At 42.6% G+C, this 16,866-nt stretch overlaps 1 protein-coding gene across 5 annotated transcripts in view; it reads right to left on the bottom strand.

The window, feature by feature from the left end:
• The window catches only part of KCNMB2 (potassium calcium-activated channel subfamily M regulatory beta subunit 2), a 471,865-nt gene that overhangs the window by 35,717 nt on the left and 419,282 nt on the right, over positions 1-16,866 (bottom strand). For all 5 annotated transcript variants that reach the window (XM_069213068.1, XM_069213067.1, XM_069213069.1 and 2 more), the window contains exon 4: positions 14,585-14,780. In XM_069213068.1, coding sequence (XP_069069169.1) covers positions 14,585-14,780 — 196 coding nt within the window. The remainder of the gene's footprint in view (positions 1-14,584; positions 14,781-16,866) is intronic.

Below are 16,866 nucleotides of genomic sequence, written 5' to 3'. Positions count from 1 at the left end.
CCCCTTCCACCACCTCCTGCTCGAGCCTCAACGTCCAAATTGCCAATTTGGAGGAGAACTGTTCTAATGGCAGCAAACATTCCTGAATTTTGGAAAGGGGGTTGGTGCAGATAAGTAGAATTCAATATAAAAGTGGGAAAACTGCAGCAGATTCCCCTGACAATTGTGTTGATGGGAGCTCAGTTTGATTGCCCTATTTTGGGGATAAAATCCTGAACACACATCCTCAATAGAAACAAACAGACGACTACGAAACATTTGTCAATAGAAAAAGACCACAATTGTTTATTGTGGGACACGTCTGTTCTTTGAATTTCTGTGGGCTCAAGAGATGGTAGGACATGAGCAGTGAGGGTTCATGAAAATTAGGGAGCATTTTGTTGTCTTGCCTGTCAAAAGAAGAAAGCTGATGAGGTATTGTATGCCATTAGTGTATAACACAGGTGCAGTTTTGAGACAACTCCTTCTGGGTAAATTACACAGCATGTTCTGCTACTTTTTGGAGAGTAAAAAGCCATAAAAATTATTCATGAGAGAGAAAATCCTTGTCTGGGTAAACTCCATTCCATCAAACTACAGATCCATCTCAATGATTTCATTCTTAACAAAGAGTCTCGGATCAGAAACAACCTATCAAATCCAATACTATGTTGGCACAAACGCTATGTTATGCAGATCTGTAGAGCGCACTATCACCAGAGAGGGGGGTATTATGGCGCTGAGCTGTTGTGAGTTTGCGCACAGATAGGACCTAGTGGGGTTACTCCTAAAGGCAGGACTTCAGCTTCTTTCGGATTCAAGAAGTGAGGAGAGCTCTCTTGTATGCAGCAGGTTGGTCCACTGTTTAGGAGGTGTGTAAGAGAAGGCCTGACCACTGGATCTGGTTTTCCTCATGTGTGGGATTTGTGCAAGTAGGAGTCCAAATGAGCAGAGGTGTCTGGAAGGTTTGTGAAAGCAGATGTGATTGTTGAGGTATGTTGGGCCAGTGTTATGTAGTGCCTTGGAAGAGTGAGTGAGAGAGAAATTTGAATTGTGGTCATTTGGGAATGGTAGCCTATGGAGCTCCTGTGGTGTGAAGTGAGTGCAGCGTGGGAGGTTGAGAGTGATTCTGGCCACTGAGTTCTAAATAGTCTGCAGCCTTCTGGAGACATTTTTGTTGTAAAGGGTGTTCCCATAGTCCAAATTGCTTGTCACCAGGACATGCTTCATGGTTTTTCCGGGGGCTGATTGGGAGCCATTTAAAAATCTTCCTCAGCATCTTCAGAGTAAGGAAGCATGCTTGACTTGCTATCAATGATGATACCGAGGTTCTTGGCATGTGTGGTGGGGGCGGGGTGTCGACCTAGCTCTGTTTTAACCACCAGGTGGCGGTCCCCCGGTGATGTGCTCTTCCTGAGGAACATGATTTTGGTCTGGTGGGTGTTCAGCTTAAGACAGTTGTTCTTCATTCAGTGGGCAATTTCAGCAATGCAGGCACTGAGCTTGATCCTGGTACTGAGCTTCTTGCCCACGAAGGAGAGAATGAGTTGTGTTTTTTTGGCACTTGAAAGGATGTTGATATAGTGAAAGCGGATCATGCTGGCTAATGGGATCATGTACGCGTCAAGAAGGTTGGGCTCAAGGAGGATGCCTGCGGAACTCCACAAATTAAGTCGTGGGTGTCCGAAGTGTATAGTGCCAGGCTGACTGACTCGGTTCTTCCAGTCAGGAAAGAGCAGATCCATCAGCATGTGTGTCCTTGGATTCTAATGTCACGTAGGTGTTGCATGAGTATGGAGTTGATGACTGTGTCAAATGCTGGGGTGAGGTCCAGGAGGATAAGGGCCACTGTGCCTTCTCTGTCTACAGTCATGTATATGAAATTTGTGGCAGCAATGACAGCAGTTTCTGTGCTATAGTTGGGTCTGAAAACAGAATGAGCAGTGCCAAAGAATTGGTGGTCATTCAGGTATTTGGTGATTTGTCGGTTGATGATTTTCTTTAATACCTTGGCCAGGATCAGTCTATAGGTGCTGAGAATTGAAGGCTCATCAGGTTTCTTCAGCAATAGGACAGTAGCGTGTTTCCAAGCATCTGGAAAGGATACAAAGGAGGGGGAGACATTCAGAATGGGTTTGAGCATGATGGGTTGCAGTCCTCTGGAGTAGGCATGGTGAAGGCAGGAGTATGATGGGGTCCCTGAGTTGGAGGACTTCGTGGTGGCAGCAGTTTCTTATGAAGTGATGATATGCTATGTGATTAGCATTGGTTCTTTGATAAGATCGGGAGGTCTGTTGGGTCCGGTTGCAGGCTGAAGTTGCTGTAAATGGAGGCAATTTTGTTGCTGAAGAATTTAGATAGATTTTTGCAGAGTCCTGGAGGGAGTGATTGAGTTGGAAGTGACTGACGGTGAGGAAAAATATTTCACAATTGCAAATATTTCTTTGTTTCTGTTGGTGCTGGCATTTATCCGCAAGAGTGCCACATTTGGTGGTTCAAATCTTTTGGTGGTAGCATCTCAGAGTGGATTCGAACTTGCCTCTGTCTGCATTATCCTGCCTTATTCTCCACTTGCACTTGAATGTTTGCTGCAGCATTTCATCAGTCTGAGTTCCTCCATGTAGCAACTGGCCTTGGGTCTGGATCTTGTTGCATTGTTGTGTGGCAGAGGGGCTAGGGAGTCAGCACAGAAGGTGATCAAATTGTTGAAATTCTTGATGACTGTAGGAAGGCTGTCGATGTGTTTGGGTCAGTGGGTGTTGAGAGTGGTGTCCCAGTCCTTGTCATTGATGCTGTTCCAGTTTTGGTTGGTGGTCTGGCAATAGTGCACGTGCATATGACCAGAAGAGGATGCTGAACTTGAGAAGCGCATGATCTGTCATGGGTACTGCTCTGGGTTTGTCAACTCGAATGTTGCAGAAATTGGTAAATGTAGGGTCCACAAGGTTTCAAGCAACGTGTGTAGGTTTGTTTACTCACTGGGTGAGACACAGGCTTCTAAGGTCTTCAGTGAATGCTTTTAAGGTGGGGTTGGCATGGTCTTCCAGGTAAAAGTTCAGTTACCCGTGTAGGACATAATTGCTAGCATTGAGTGTGATTGGGGTTACAATGTCCATGATGGTGTCAGTGAAGTTGGTGCATGGTTCTGGTGATCTGTAGATGAGAGTGCCGATTAAAGTGAAGTTGACTGTGACGTGGGCCTTGAATGACAGGTGTTTTATGTTGGAGGATGACATGTCCATTGATGTGTTGCAGCTGATGGAGTTCTTGTGAATGATGGTGATTATGCCTCTGGGGCCTGTGAAGTTAGTCTTACCTGGCAGTCTTGTAGCTGGGGGAATGGCTGTGGTAATGTCAGATGATGATTCCAGAACAGCCAGGTTTCTGTGAGAAAAAGTAGGTCAGGGGCTTTGTTGTGCAGTAGGACCCAGATATCTGTGGTGTGTTTGGTGAGTGGGGGCGGGCTTTGAGGAGCATGCAAGCAAGTGTGCATTGTTGTGTGGGTAGTTGAAGGACCATGTGAGTGTCAGAGAGTGGGGTGTTAGGTGCTGTCAGTGTGGTAAGCTTTGAGTGTGGGTGAGAGCATGAAAACTTGCAGTAAGTGCAGGAGAATAGTGTAGCGAGGCAGCAGCATGTGGCGCAGCAGACGGGGTTGAGGAACAGAGCGTCACGGCCTGGTAATGGGGGTGACCAGTGTTCCTGGCACTAGCAGGCATGGTCCTGGCCTCACTATGGATCATTGTCTGAGAGTGCCAGTCCCCAGACATGAGTGACAGTAGCTCCCATCAGCCACAGAAAAAACCTGGAATTATGTTGATGTCCTCAGATGACTAAAACCTGCCCTGGCCCTGACAAAAAATGATCCTTTCTCACAACACCATGAGTGTGCCCACTGAATATCAAATAAGCAATATCAATGAGACAGAATAACGAGGACAGAATATCGAACATAAATTATGGAGAGGTAGGTAAGTCTAGATTCTCTATAGCAAACTCCACATACACATATTTATGCAGTGCATATGTGTTAAAGGTACGTAGATGTGAAGCAGGTAATAGTACATCTATACTTCCCTTTATACACTTACCTTTCTGTATTTTATCCCTCGATAATCTGTCTTTGATATTAGTATGCTTCGATAATATTGGCATCAATATTCAGTAGTACAATCAACACCACAGAATACTCACAGAGAAAGGATGCCGCATCAGCGCTTACAGGACCACACATTATCTAGTGTGAAAATGAAGCACTTTGAAACCCACCAGCTTAAATCAGTCCACACAAGACAATCACTATACAACATTTTACAAACAAATTCTCTGTTTTCTTTTTTTTTTACTTTCCTGGAGCATTTCCTACCTCCTGAAGGCAGTAAGGCTTGTGAAGAATTAGTTTCACATTGAAGCCAGTTGTTTTCATATCCCTTACCCGTCCCAATGTGTCCTCAAGCAATTCTGAGCGCTCCCTGACCACCAGCCAGGATGATAGCTGGCTTTTCAGTGGCTGAGCCTTCTTTGTAGAGAATTAAGTGCTGCACTGTTCTGTGATGAGTATGAATAAAGGAAACGCAGGTGACCAGATTTCCAATCCGCGCCAAGTGCGAAAGGCAGTCGACTGTGGCCTGCCCAAATGGCAGTGGGATGTGGAACACTGTGGCGAGCCTGTTGTTGCAAAATGCAGGTTCAAATAAACGCACACAGGGTTCCAGACATAAGCCCCTTGAGGGATTTAATTACAGATCATCTGATCAGGCTAAATTGATGTTTACCTAATTATGACTATCTGCACACTATGGATAAACAATAGCAGATGGGAAGAGAATTTCAATGGGAGAGTAACATAGACTGCTATTAGAGTGACTTTATCCGTCACTCTATTAGTGCTTTAGGAGTCTGATGTCCTGGTTGGGCTCGAGACGCTCCCTCTTTCTTAGATGAAGCACCCTTTAGTTACAATACATGCTATGGTATTGTGAATTTTTTTGGCATCAAACATTCACCTGCACCTTAAGAAACAAGCATCTTGGGGTACATTTATTAACACATTGTGCTAACTTTGTTTCAGAAAAGTGACGCAAACCAGCGCAAAGTGTAGAATTGGGATTTACGTTCAGCCAAAACTTATAGTGCACTTGAAAATAGCCCTGGAGTACGGAAACATACCACAAGCACCCATGGTTTTTAATGCAAAACACTAGCTATATCTGTAGACAGAGTTTGAACCAAAACATAATGACTCAGTGAGGCTGGCAGTAACTTGAGAAATTGTATTTTTCCAAACTTTTCAAACTTTGCATGTGTGGTGCACTGTACATTACTCTTCGCTGCGTGCTAGGGTAGGAATGCACTGTATGTCCTTCCCTTGCGGTGGTGCCCTTTTGGCTGCTTAGCACTAATGCAGGCACCCTTGCAATGGTGCAAGGGTGCCTGCATTTCAGACACAATTGTTTTTGTGCAGAAAGGGACATCTTCCAGGACAAAAAGCAATCCTCTGGGGCTTTTTCCTTTTTCTATGTGTGCTACACAAAGAGGTAATAGGAGGAGAAATTAAGATATTTCTCCTCATAACCCCTCCCGGGGGAGGTTCCACATTTGACACATTCCCAAGTTCACCAGTGTCGGTAAATCTGGAAATGCACCAAAATCAGTGGGTGGATGCATGGGAGCAGAGCAATAAAACACGCATGCATACACATTGAGACAAAAGAAGCAAATAAATGATTAGTTAAGCATTGTTAGAATTATGATAAAGAATGTGTGGCGCAAAGGTCAAGAGGTTGAGGTCACAGATGATGTGATGTTTTGTAAAACTACTGAGTAACCTATAATTTGACCTTTTGTAGGAGACATTGCTTGTGAGGCTACATAAGCACCTGTTTGTGAACAGCCATTTTAGACCAGCTGTCGTCCTATGTGGGGATAGCCAATCTCCCTCCTGCAACAGTAAATCTGCTTTGCCTTGCCAAGATGAGTCCTGTTTTTTTTATTTCCGTTTCCCCGCAACAAATTGAAGTACCATGCACCCAATTTAAGTTAAGCTGATCCCAATTTCCAATCAATTTGTATAGGAAGACTCATTTTCCAGATGCAACATAACCTTTAGTGGTTACTGACAGTCTTCTGATGCGAACCGATGCCATGACCAAACGTTCATTGTACATATTTTCTATTTGTCTTTTGAAATTCATATGGTAATATGTTATGTTTTTATGTTTTATGTGTTGTATCTTGGATCCATGTTTAAGAGTGTGTAGTGAGCATCTAATGGCACCTTGTTGAAGTACACCAGTGTTTTAATTTAATCAGTTATATAGCAGGTAGCTTGACAATATTCTGATTTTCATGTGATATTTGCACCATTTGTGTTCTTAGCCATTTTAACAAGATTAGACAAACTTTTAGAGAAGGTTCTAGTTAGTTATGTTGTACCAGTACTACAGGAAGGTATGTTCTAGTCAGATTAATCTACAAAGTCAAAAACTGTATCATTTAATTGTATATTGAAACAAGATCCAATTGTTTAATTAAACAGCAATGGCCCAATACCAGGTGTATTTGTGTATTATTATCAAAATACATCCTGACACTTTGGAAGGGAGAAGAGGAGAACACTTCCAGTCAAAGAGATGCAGTGCCCTCAAGAGGGAGGTAGGACTAATAGGAATTCCAATTTCGAGGGATAGTTTATCAATAGTTGCCAAAGGTAACTGAATATTTTCTGAGTTTGGGAGAATTTATGAGATAGATGCTCCATTGCCAGGTTCTGCCAAAGTTGGTGGGACTAGGATACCATTAGGGGAGGCTCCATCCGCTTTCAGCATAGTGCAATGAGCTGGTTAGCTGCCCTAGACATGTGGCAAGTCATTGCCTGATCTCTGTGACTCATACCATCCAGATTGGGGGGTTTCATGCCGAGAACCAGGGTAGCCAGGTCAGATGGGAGTGGGTAGCCCATGACCCTTTTGATGTGGCCTAGGATCACCTTCCAATATGGTTGGATCACAAAGCAGGGCCACCAAATGTGCCTGTGGCAGGCAGCAGTGCCAACATGTTTTAGAGAGCAGTTTGATATATGTGGCAGGGGTCTGGTATCATTTGGCCATGATCTTCATGGCTGATTTCCTATGGGGAATACTTCTGTGGGATTAGGGGCTGTCTCTCCAAAGGACGTCCCATTGTTTGTCTTTGAATGTGCGTCCCAGGTGGTCCTCCCAGGAAGTCTGGTAGGGGTGTAGGGTGCAAGGTTTAGATTCCTGGATTGTGGCATAGGTGCACGCGATCAGGTCCTTGGTGCCCTCGAAGGCCCTGACCAGCTTCTCAAACAGGGTGGGGGGGGGGGGGATGCGCGGCTGCCTGTGCTTTTCGTGGCGGTGGAGAGCCCAGTGGGGCAACTGGTATTATTGAATGCAAGAAGTTTCCGGAGTCTGGAAATTCTGTTTACACTGCTCAAACGTTTTGATAGTTGGACCTCGAAAGAGGTCGCTTAGTATCCTATAGTGTCCTAGTGACCAGATCTCAAATGACTTGGGGGCAAAGGCTGGATGTGGCTGGGAGGCCGGCGGGCCTAGGGTTTCCCCGTGGGCAGAGCACAAAGAGCCCACATTTGTACAAATGAAAAAATATTGAAGTAAAACTATCATACAATGTGTAGCATTATGCTGCATAATTTGCCTTTTCTTCCCATAAAAATGTGGTTCTCCCTGCTGCATAGTTTGATTCTCGCTTGAGCATAATTCCAGTGGCTCTACGTATATACGTTTTAAAAACACTGCGCATATTGCTGCACTAATTTCCATGTTGTTTTGAAAGTCCAATTGTTTCTTCAGAGCTGTTAGTAATATTTGAGATCCACGTCATCTGCATGATGTTGATTCTGAAAGAACTGGGGCAATGCAAGGTGGCAGCAGACAAAAGATCTAATCGGCAGCTTTGAACCAAGGCCTCGCTGGCACCTCACAGCTCCCTGCTGGAACTATTTGATGTCAGTTTTCAGAGAGCGATTGCCAGTGGCATTTTACAGCAAGAGCTTAATGTGCTACTTAGTTCCTAGAAGCAGTGAAACCTAAATACAAAGGAAAAAAATTGACTGTGCAAGACAGATAATTCAAAGATATGAACTAGGTATGAGGCATTCAGGAGTACAGCACAAGAATGTTACTCTGTATTAGTTTTGATTTGATTCAAAATGGAGTATTGAATTTAGCCTTCTGGAATCCATCAAGTTATACTGTCTGAAGTTCAGGAAGCCAGGTGCAGCCAGCAATGACATGGGCATGCTAACTGAGACTTATTCACCATCTAAATTCAAAGCCCATTTTTTACCACTCCTTCTCAGAATACATGCAGATTCTTTTCACTAAAACAAATTAAATTAAAATAAACAGAAACAATATTAGGGACTTGTCAAAAGTTTTGTTATTTTATGAAGTGCTATGCTGAGTGGCATTTTGTTAAAACCCCATTAAGGAAACCTAGTGTTTAATGATAAAAGTATATACATGGGTGTAGATTGAGGGGGATGAGGGGGTTTGAGATGAGAAATCCCCCAAATAACTGCATGCTCAGCTTGGTAGTTGGGTCTGGGAGCCCTGAGTTGGGTTGGCTATCTCCGTGTCAGTTGTGAGCCGACAATGAAAGCTAAAACCTTTCATGTAAACGGTAGAGAGGCAGAGATACACATCTAGTGGGTGAATTTCAGATGTGAAACCAGATAACCTGGGATCAATACCATCTTCACTGCTTGTCCACATTGTGTGATCCTAGGCAAACAGTTTATTCCACAGAGCCTCCTTTTTCTATATTATCACATATGAGCTTCAGTCCGAGATGTGCGCTGTACAAGCAACTCCTTTGTTTGATTTAATACACAATAATGTTGCGCCATCTTTAGGCCACATTTATGGAGTACATGATGTCTGATTTGTCTCTTAGTTCACTAATGGCATTGTCGGTGGGGGAAAGTCATGAATATTTCATTTTTATAAATGGAATTTGACAACTTTGCTATCAAGGCTTCTTGTAGCGGAGACATTTAAAATAAGTGATATTAGGGCAGCGACTCCAGGCCGTTCTGTTGCACATGACCATAGCTTTCAGTTCCCAGGGAGAAATACAAGACTCATATGGGATGGGTAGGAGTATAGCTTCAGTGGGGATGTTTCGGGTGTGACACACCTCAAATGCAATCTTGGTTTAGTAGTTGTGTTTGCAAGCACTGAGGCAGGTCTGCTATGTGTGTGTAAGTTTTTCTTATTTCACTTAGAAGTTTTTAATGTATTCATTTTTTGGATAGGGATCGTAAATATATATTATGACCGGTTTCCCAAAACAGTTGTAAAACTGCACCCATAAAAGACCTCCTTGAATGGGTGTGAATGTAACATGTTTTGGGATTCACAAACATTGGCAGCTGTAGGCTTGGAAATGTGTGCCTGTCTTCAGTTTTAAGACAGAGTACTGGCAATCAAACACCCAAAAGTTGACAAGTTGAATGCTGGCAAACAGTTGTACCAATCTCTTGGAGGAGCATTCCAGCCCATCGTGTTTTGCCCACTTGGACAGAGGCATACCTAACGCAATTAGTACTGTCCCTGTCCTTCATGGAAACAGTCCATTCTGAACCTTGGTTATCTCATCCCTCTGCCCTGAAGGCCTCTGCTTGTTTAGATGGGCAATTTAAGATTCAAGCCCCTGAATCTCATTGACTAAGCAACGCCCGTGAATATTAGAACTCAATTTAGGTATTATGACCTAAATGCTACTATTTTCAGTAGTCTGTGGCAGTCCATTGCAGAAGGCTGGGGCAAAGTATTTTTTAACATGCTGTCAGCGCTGATAGAAAGTTTAAGTGGTCGATTCCGAACTCACCGAATTGCTATCCCCTGATGAAGGGCATCCAGCCCGAAATGCATTGGGATTTGTAAATTTAGGAATCGATGAGGTAAAACATGGAAGTAAATTGAAAATTATGAAAGAATAAATCACATTAACATATAGGACAGTGGTCCATTGGCTTTATTTACACTCTGTTGAGAGACTGTGAAAGGGAATTTGAACAGTATATTTGGTGAACGGCATAAAGAACATTAGTTGAACTTTGCTAATTCAATGGATGAGGAAAAATCAGCAGTGCGGAAAGGGGGCGCTGTTTCCCGCCACGTGACAGCACAGGCAATCTCATGTTTACTCACACCCTTGATCAGGAAGTGATATCCTTTAGCACACAGTGAATCTGACAACGGGTTGATTACTTTTACGATTAGATAGGAGTGCATTGTCAGTTCTTTTCTTTTCTTCTTTAATAAAAATGATGCCGCTAGAAACGGGGGTAGACTCACCCATTCTAAATTAGACAGCCAGCCAACCACCTTTATTGGTTGCCTTCAGGTCGCCAGATAGACGTGACATTGTGAGGACACCTCTTCCCAGTGCTTAATTTGTACTTGTTGTTCCTGGTGCAGCGGACCAGCACTTATTTTTGAGGGCCGGCGCTTAATCTTTTGCCTCAAGCATTTATTGCGAGCAAAAGACACATTTGAGAAAGACGGAGGAAGAGAAAAACAAAAAAAGCGTCACAAAGAACAGAGCAGAAAGCTGCAGGAGTGAGCTGAAGAAGCAGGGAGGGGCTGTAAATGGATTAAAGAGGCCCGAGAGGGCGTCAGGTTTACGCTGCCTCAGTATTCCGTGTTCGCACATTTAATCGAAGCCGCTGCGTATTTAAGAGGAGGGCTCTGGGCACCAGCACGTTTTTATTTTCAAATTAAGCACTGCCTCTTCCACCCTTTTTGTGGTGGCTGCTCCCTTACTGCCCTTTTCTAGTGCCCTAGATCTTTATGATCATCAAAAAAATGCCCAAAGGTGAGAGTTTTTAGAAAATATAGAAAATACACATGTAATGAAATCACAAAGTTTAGTGTGTGATTTTGGCTATGAAATTACGGAAGCCAATTACAATATTGCGTATTACAGTAGAAAACGTCACAAGATACAAATCAACGTGTTAAGCATTCTAAAATGTGTTTTTACATCTTTCTTGATATAACTAAAGAGATGCCAGCTAATGTCCAGGTCTACACTGATAAACGTAATGGTATGTCTCCTTGTTAATAATGTTCTTGACAACATAATAGCTATAACTTTGAGAAAAGAATGGATGGAATTGCGAGTTGTACATGTGAAAAGGTAGCGAAAGATCCACCTGATCTAAGGCAACTTACATATTTTCAACCAATTCCAACCATTTCTACCCAATAGAACTTTCGAACTGACTGATTCAGATAGACAAGTGCCAAGAACCATCTTAGAATCGTACGGGGCATCAGACATTTCCTTCCAGGTCAGACCTGTGAATGCTACTCAAAGCACATGGTGGTACCCAGAGGTAAAGGCAGCTGTGTACTACTTACAGGCCTCATCTAGGACATGACTTGCTCCAATACCATTTGTCCTGCACTCCAAGGTCCGTTTTATCTCCAAAACAAAGATATTCAACCCCAACAACCCAGGCTTGATATCACTTAACTGTTTGCCCCTTGAGGCAAGAAGCACATACAGGACTGCCTGCATCATCCACAAGGCAATGCATGAGGATAGCCCAAAAATATTGGCAAATAAAGTGACTTCATTGAGAAGTCCATCAGGAAACATTCTTCCTCCAGGAATACCCCAAGAACCTGGAACTCTCCACCAACTCAGTTACTCATGGTCTCGTTTACATTCTTCAAATCCAGCCTAAAGGGTCAGTTACTGACACTTGCTAATCGAATGCTCCTTTGAGTCTCAGGGCCGTCTGATGTTAAACTGATTCTCTGCAAACTTTAACATCTATCAAGCCCTTTCCAACTGGTTGTAATCTGTCTCCTGCAACACTTTTGCTTGTAGATCTGTCTTTCCATGATTATCATGTACGTGGTTTGGTTCTGAACTTGTTCTCTCCTTTAAGTAAACTGCTCAGGTACTGTTGCTCGCATTTACTAAAGCACTATAGAAAAACCAAGGGGCATATTTACATGCTCCTTGTGCCGTCTTATCGCCGCCTTAGCATAATCTTTTGCTGCTAAGACAGCATTAAGGAGGCCTCTTCATGCATCTAATTTACAAAGTGGTGCAATGCTTGCATTGCATCACTTTGTAACCCCTTCCGCCACATTATACCTGCGTCAGGTATAATGTATGCAAGGGGGGGGGGGCGTTCCTCCGCAGGCAGGCCCAAATAATTGGTGCAGTAAAATTTACAAGATTTCACTGTGCCATTTTTCCTGTCATTTTTAATTCCTGCTCAGGGCAGGCGTTAAAGTGACGCTGCCATTATACCCTATGGGCCTCCCTGGCCTTTGCTGGACCACCATTAAGATTTTTGACGCTAGTCCGGCAAAGCGCCACAATAGCGTCAAAAATGTTGACACTATTGTCCTCACGTGTGCCATGGTGCACTGTATAGTGAATACAGTGCTACCACAGTGATGTTAGGGAGCACAGTGTGATGCAAGAAAAGTGGCGCATCAGAGCTGAAGGACAACTTTCTTGTAAATATGCCCCTAAATAAATAAATATCTACAAGTTAACTACAGGTCAGGTAATAACTAGCTGCCAGAGACAACAGTTCACCACATATTTCAGCAAAACCTAGCATCACAGTCCCTGTTCTAGATTAAAAGGCGGTGCTCTTAAAAGCACATCAGACTACATGTAAAATCGAAGACTTCAAAATGCAGGTATTGATTATGGATAGGGTTCCCGGTTTTATGGTACTTATTATTTTAACATTTCTGTCTGCACTTATCCTTTTTAATTTTTTGCCCATTTTATTGATCTTTATCCATAGTTATTTTATGTTTTGAGAATAAATGAAGTCGTAAAATGGCATATTTCCACATTTATTTAACTGATAAACATGCACTCCTACTTTGATGCCTGTCCCGTTTTAGCAAATTAAGCAGCCAAATATGACAAAACACTACACCAACAGGTAGATATTAGCATTATATATAAATATATGTTAACATGTGCCTGTATTTAAGGGAGTCTCTTACTGGGTTTAAATGCCTATGTTGCCTGGAATTTATGAGTGACAACAAGGAGAGTCACTGACAAATAGCACAATTTTCAGTATTTTTCAGCTTTTGAAAATGAATATAGACAGGAAACAGACTTTGTCCTCTATGTATTTATCTGAAAAATCCCAGTTAAAACTGATAACTGGAAGCCTTAATTATGGATTAGTAACAATGATTTGCTTTGCAGAATGCGCACATGTTGCCTAGTATCAACGTCATCCGTCTTGGGGTACAAGCTCATTCTCCTGGGTGCCCTGAAACATTAGCTTGGGGATAAGACTAGTTGTATAGGCAGAGTACGCCCCTTAGTTCATCCATTTAAAGGGGAGGGGTTGGAGGGGGAGGCAGGGGTATCTGATGAAGAAAAGGCTGATTGCTTTACAAGGTTTCCTTGAAAAGCATCATTTCCAGGGCTTTTTGTAAGTTAAGGAGGCTGGTGAGGGGCCTGAAATAGGGCAGATGCATCATACACTCTAATGCTCTCTTAGGCCCTCAATATCCCGAATTTAAACTGTCATAGCACTCTCTGGACTACTTACACCGCAGGGGCGCTGATTCTGAAGGTGGAGGGATACATTTTAAGGACAACAGGCTGCATCAGCGGTAAAAGCGTTGGTTGGTAACTTCAGTGGGATATCTAATCTGAAACACGGTGAGCTGGCCTTTGCGATATTCCCGCCTCAGAGCAGAGGCAAGATGCATATCTCTAGCATGGGCTTATTCAAAACCTGTTTGGCAGATGTTTAGTGCTGTGGGTGGTTTATTGACTGTATTTTGCTGTGCAATGGAAACGGCTATCTACAGACTCCTGGTTACGGTGTTTGTCCAACTAAAAGCACCCTATTTCTGATGGCCAGTAAGGCCTACATCCTTCGTCTTAGCCCTACTTCGTACACAGAAACGCTCTGTTTTTGTTGTATACTCAACTGCGTTAGGAAGGACCCATTTATTTTCTCAGATGAGCAATAAAACAGCAATACGCAGGAACATGCAGCCCCATAGGTCAAGTGACCCTTTTCCAAAACCAACATATAATAAACACTGGCAAAGCCAATACGTCTGCCATTGGCTGCCAATCTTTTTGCTTTATCATTGGTTGTTTTGTCATAGTTTATGCAAAACTTTATTGTTGAGGAAGGCTGCCAGGCCCTAGAAAATCTAAAAAAATAATCATTCGCTAAGAGCAAAAATTACTTTTGGTATCAAAAAGGACACATTACCATACCACTCCCTGGAAATGAAGAGAACTACTATTTGTGTGGATGTGCTCCTCGCGAAATGGTAGAATGCCATCACTCACAGTGCAATTAACCAATTACTGAAGTGGGCCAACTCATTGCCCGTTGCTGTATCTTGTAGTAGGCGGAACATAAATATGAATGACACAACAACAGACCAATGGATACAGAGGGCTGGTGAAAGCTCCAATATCTATATTGTTCAAATTATTTTAGTAAAATAAACAGGTTTTGGCTAACACCAGACCTAAAAACTTGAAGTTTCTAAAAAATGGAAATGAAATGCTTCTTCAAAACATATGCTCCTACCTCAGAATTGATTTTCATTGTCTCTTCGGTGTGATAAAGGAAGAGCTTCTGTCCGGAAGAAGTCAGATTTACATAAACCTGTAGGCAAGGATACTGCGAGATCTTCCAGGAGTCTGGGCCGCAGCTGAAGGAGCAGTTAAATGTCTCTGTGATGGAGGCGTTCAACAGTGCACACTGTGTCTCTTGTGTCCAAACGCTGCACAAAGAATATATGTGAAAACTAGATTAGAAACTCTCCCCATGGAGTATTAATATTTATTAGATACTTCTTAAGTGCACCATAACTCAAGATAGGCACTGTACTAAAACAAAACTACAGACAATACATCATGGCTATAAATAACGAGTATGCAAAGGCACTGTGTCCCAGGGGTTCGAGAGGCCCTCTGCAGCTCAATAATAGCTATTTTTGGTACTAAAATGGGGTGGAGGCCCATTTCCCTTGTTTTCATTAGGACCCTTTGTGCTCATTCTAAACCACTGGAGTACATCTATAGATGAAAAGAAGTAAGAAAAAAAAGACATAGGGAATGATTTAGGTATTGATGGATGGGTTATTCTGTCACAACGGTGACGGATATCCAAGCTGCGAAATATAAACTCCCTTGGGAAATAATGGGATTTGAGTTTCAGGGGAAAGGATATCCATCACTGTTGTGACGGAGTAACCCATCCACCAATAGCTAAATCAGGCCCATAATCTTAAAATTAAAAAGCATAAATGGAGAAAAAAAAAATAACTACAAATCATTAATAGATAATTCAGCTGAGACTGCCATTTTAAAAAGTAAGGTCCTGATTTGAGGTTTAAAAGACGATATTCTGTCATGGTGGCAGAGGACATTACCTTCGCCATCCTAATGAACTACCATCCATCAGATTTAGAGATGTTCGCCAGCCCAGTAGTCATCTCTATATCGTGGAGGGAAACACTGTCATGGCGGTTACTTTCAAGATATAAAAAGTTTAGTGGACGTTCGTCATTGGTTTTGTTGGTGCTCCACCAAACCTTTAATATTTTTTTGTTGTTCAAAAACAATCTCCCAAAGTGTGAGTTTCTTTTTTAAAAGCAAAAAAAAAAAATAATGATCTCCATGCCTTAGAACTTTTTTCCCAGGATGTCTGGGTCAATATTATTTTTTCTGTCCCTCACTGGCTGGGTTTTCTGATGATGGCAAGCAGAAAAAAGGGCTTTACTCTGTGCACCCCAAATAGGGCAGGTGGTGTAACACCTTTCTTCCGATGGCCCTTACTCTATCAGGCCTTTGGAGGAAGCCTCCCATTGACGGAGCCAATGGGGGCGCTTTCAACAGAAACCTTACGGTCTGCCTGTCTCTAAATGAGACAGGCAGACTGAGGGTTTGGGAGACAGGGCACTCCTCCGCATTTGCAGATTGTAAGGAAGCGGGCCATTAGTTGTGTGGGCTGTATAAGTAATGGATCAACATTTGCAATCACTGGGAACCAAACACACCATTGTAGTGCCTGACTCTCTCTGGGTGGCAGAGAAGACGAGTCCATGGCCTACTCAAGGGAGGTGGGCTAGTAATTGCCATTTGCTGGCACATAATAAGAACACTCAATAAATAATTGCCCAGGCTGTTCTTTTTCTTTAGAAAAGGAAAAGTGCATTTATTACCCACGCACACTACTAAATACTAAGCAGTAATTTACAAATACACATAAGGCTGGTGAAACTACATAATCACCTCTAACGCCATAAAGGGTGATGAAGCAGAAAATGAAGGTTTTGATTTATTTACGCATAAACGTAGTGTGAAATAATCATGTGTGACATTAACCAAACTAATAAAGATTGTACGGGGACAAAATGTGCCCTTAGAGTAGTTTGCCAACATTTATATGCGTGCTTTATATAACGTGGTGCATTATAATTGCACTAATCTGACATAATCATAAACGTATGCTACGATTTGCTTGTTTGAAATGCTTTAGCTTAGCATTACTTTAGCGGAGGCTTTGGCCTAGTGGCCTGGTCTCACGGTTTAGATGTTCGTATTTTTCCACTGTGCTAATAAACGTGTATTTTCGCTTGAAGCTGTACTTTTCCACAGAAACTGTTCACATGCTTATCTTAAAGTTTCGTGCCAGCATGGCATATTTTCTCTTTAATTCAAGGTCGACTTGCAGGTGCGGACAATGGAGGCTCTGAAAGGGAGCTAATTGAGAGACAATGTTGCGATTTGCGTACCCATCTCCAAGGATAATGTATGCTTAAGTAAAAGCTTGAGAACTGTCGTTTTTGATTGATCAATTTGAAG

This window comes from Pleurodeles waltl, chromosome 11 (genome assembly GCF_031143425.1).
Source record: "Pleurodeles waltl isolate 20211129_DDA chromosome 11, aPleWal1.hap1.20221129, whole genome shotgun sequence".
Classification (NCBI taxonomy): Eukaryota; Metazoa; Chordata; class Amphibia; order Caudata; family Salamandridae; genus Pleurodeles; species Pleurodeles waltl.
Note: the sequence above shows the minus strand (reverse complement) of the source record. Positions and strands in the feature narration are given on the sequence as shown.